This window comes from Wasmannia auropunctata, unplaced genomic scaffold, assembly GCF_000956235.1.
Source record: "Wasmannia auropunctata unplaced genomic scaffold, wasmannia.A_1.0 LD326351.1, whole genome shotgun sequence".
Lineage (NCBI taxonomy): Eukaryota > Metazoa > Arthropoda > Insecta > Hymenoptera > Formicidae > Wasmannia > Wasmannia auropunctata.
The window spans coordinates 1-1,929 of record NW_012036539.1 but is presented as its reverse complement, the minus strand read 5'-3'; the positions used below and the strand labels follow the sequence as shown (position 1 = coordinate 1,929).

Sequence of the window (1,929 nt, the reverse complement as noted above, 5' to 3'; positions counted from 1 at the left end):
TTTAATACATATACATATATCTCTTTAGCCTAATTATTATATATTATCGTAAATCTATTTCTTTTTTTATATAGTTATTAAATAACATATTACTATTTGTAGGAGTATAATAGAATCAAAGAAAGGAAATGTACAAAATCGCTTTTTACTTTCATTTTCTTAAAATAGCATGTCTATATTATTCAATAAATATGATTTAGAGTAACAAGACAATGGCTGCGCAACGATTGGATATACTCATGGACGACAAAAGGCAAAGAACAAAAGAAGATTCTAAAGATACTACATGAATTTACTGAACGGGTACGTAGAAAGTATGAGCATAATTGTATCAAAACACTATCTATTTTGAGAAATTACATAAAAGCAATTTAATATTGTATAAAAATATAAGATTACAACATAATTAGTAAATATTAACAAGACGTTATGTTAATACATTTATGTAAATATTATAAATCATAAAGAAAGAATTAAACTTGTACTGTTATAGATTATTGCGGAAAGGAAATTTTATCATGAACGCACTAATGGTCGATTTTTGAAAAATTTTGATGATGTCTCATCGGTAAAAGAAGATGATGTACAAACGATGGGAAGTGCGTAATCAAAAGTATTATATCTTAAATTTAGCTTTATCATAATCAGTTCCTTATAACTGAAAATCATGATCATCGCTTCCGGTTACTATAGCAATTACAATTGAATATGTGACACGAGGATTTTTTTGGCAAAGGTACCCTGATAAAAATAAAAATCGGAGTGTAAGTCGAATGTAAGGGGAAAGTGACAGAAGCATAAACGGAACTTTTAGGAGTTAGCGTTTACATTCCTTTTACATTTCGCTTTTCCAATTAATTTTTGTCTCTTATAGAAATTTTGTTTACGTTTCTGTCACTCTCCCCTTACATTCGACTTACACTCCGATTTTTATTTTCTCCAAGGTACTCTTGGTGGGTTGCCATTGCATTCCGTGAGATGATTGATTAGAAATCTGATATTGATCTAAATGAATTTTAATTCATACGTTTGAGACAGAAAGCTGATGCGCAGTTCTTATGTCACAATCACCAAATTTTATACATAAATACAGTAGTCTAAAATTGCATAAATTATTTTTTTATAATTTATTAATATACTTTAAATGTTAGACGTAATTAATAATCTATAATGTAAGCATTACGATAAAATATTAGGAAATTAAGTTACTAGATTGATAATGATACAATATTATACTTTATTGATTTAGTACGAAAGAAACGACTTGCATTGTTGGATCTTCTAATAGCGGCATCTCGAGAGGGTCTTTTAACTGATTCAGATATCAGAGAGGAAGTCGATACTTTTATGTTTGAAGTATGCTTATAAGTATTCGTAGTTTTTTCCAATGTATTATTTGGATATATTCGATGTAAAAACGTGATTACAGGGTCATGACACAACAGCGATGGGTATATTCTTTTTATTATTACTTTTGGCTGAGCACAAAGATATTCAGGTATTTTTTTTTATTAAGTTAAAATTGTATTCTAACAAAAAGATTCTTATAATATTCACACACCCGCACACACATTTAGAATATTTCAAAATATAAATAATTTTATAAAAGATATGTATTAGATATATATTAGAAAAGATAGATTTTTTCAAATAATTTTAGAAAAGATATATATTAGATATATATTAGAAAAAATAGATTTTTTCAAATACTTTTGAAAAATATTCAATTTTATATAGAAAAATCTAATAAAGTTTGTAAAATTATATAGAAAGAGTGTAGATGGCAAAAATACTTGTTTTTTTGCTCATTTTAAAAGACCCATTTTTTGGACCTCAAATTTCAAACTTTTTTATACCAAATAGCACTATATGATGCAACATTAATCCTAGAGAAATTTTAAGATGAGCATAGGCACAGATCGGAAGAGC

General features: G+C 26.9%; 1 protein-coding gene across 1 annotated transcript; it reads left to right on the top strand.

Annotated features, from left to right (window-relative positions):
- Positions 1–200: 200 nt before the first annotated feature.
- LOC105460211 (cytochrome P450 4C1-like) lies at positions 201–1,498 on the top strand (the record flags this gene model as incomplete). Its single annotated transcript, XM_011706647.1, has 4 exons — positions 201–303; positions 494–599; positions 1,250–1,356; positions 1,430–1,498. Coding segments are annotated over 4 exons (385 nt in total), but the record flags the coding sequence as incomplete, so codon positions are not given.
- Between the last annotated feature and the right edge of the window lie 431 nt (positions 1,499–1,929).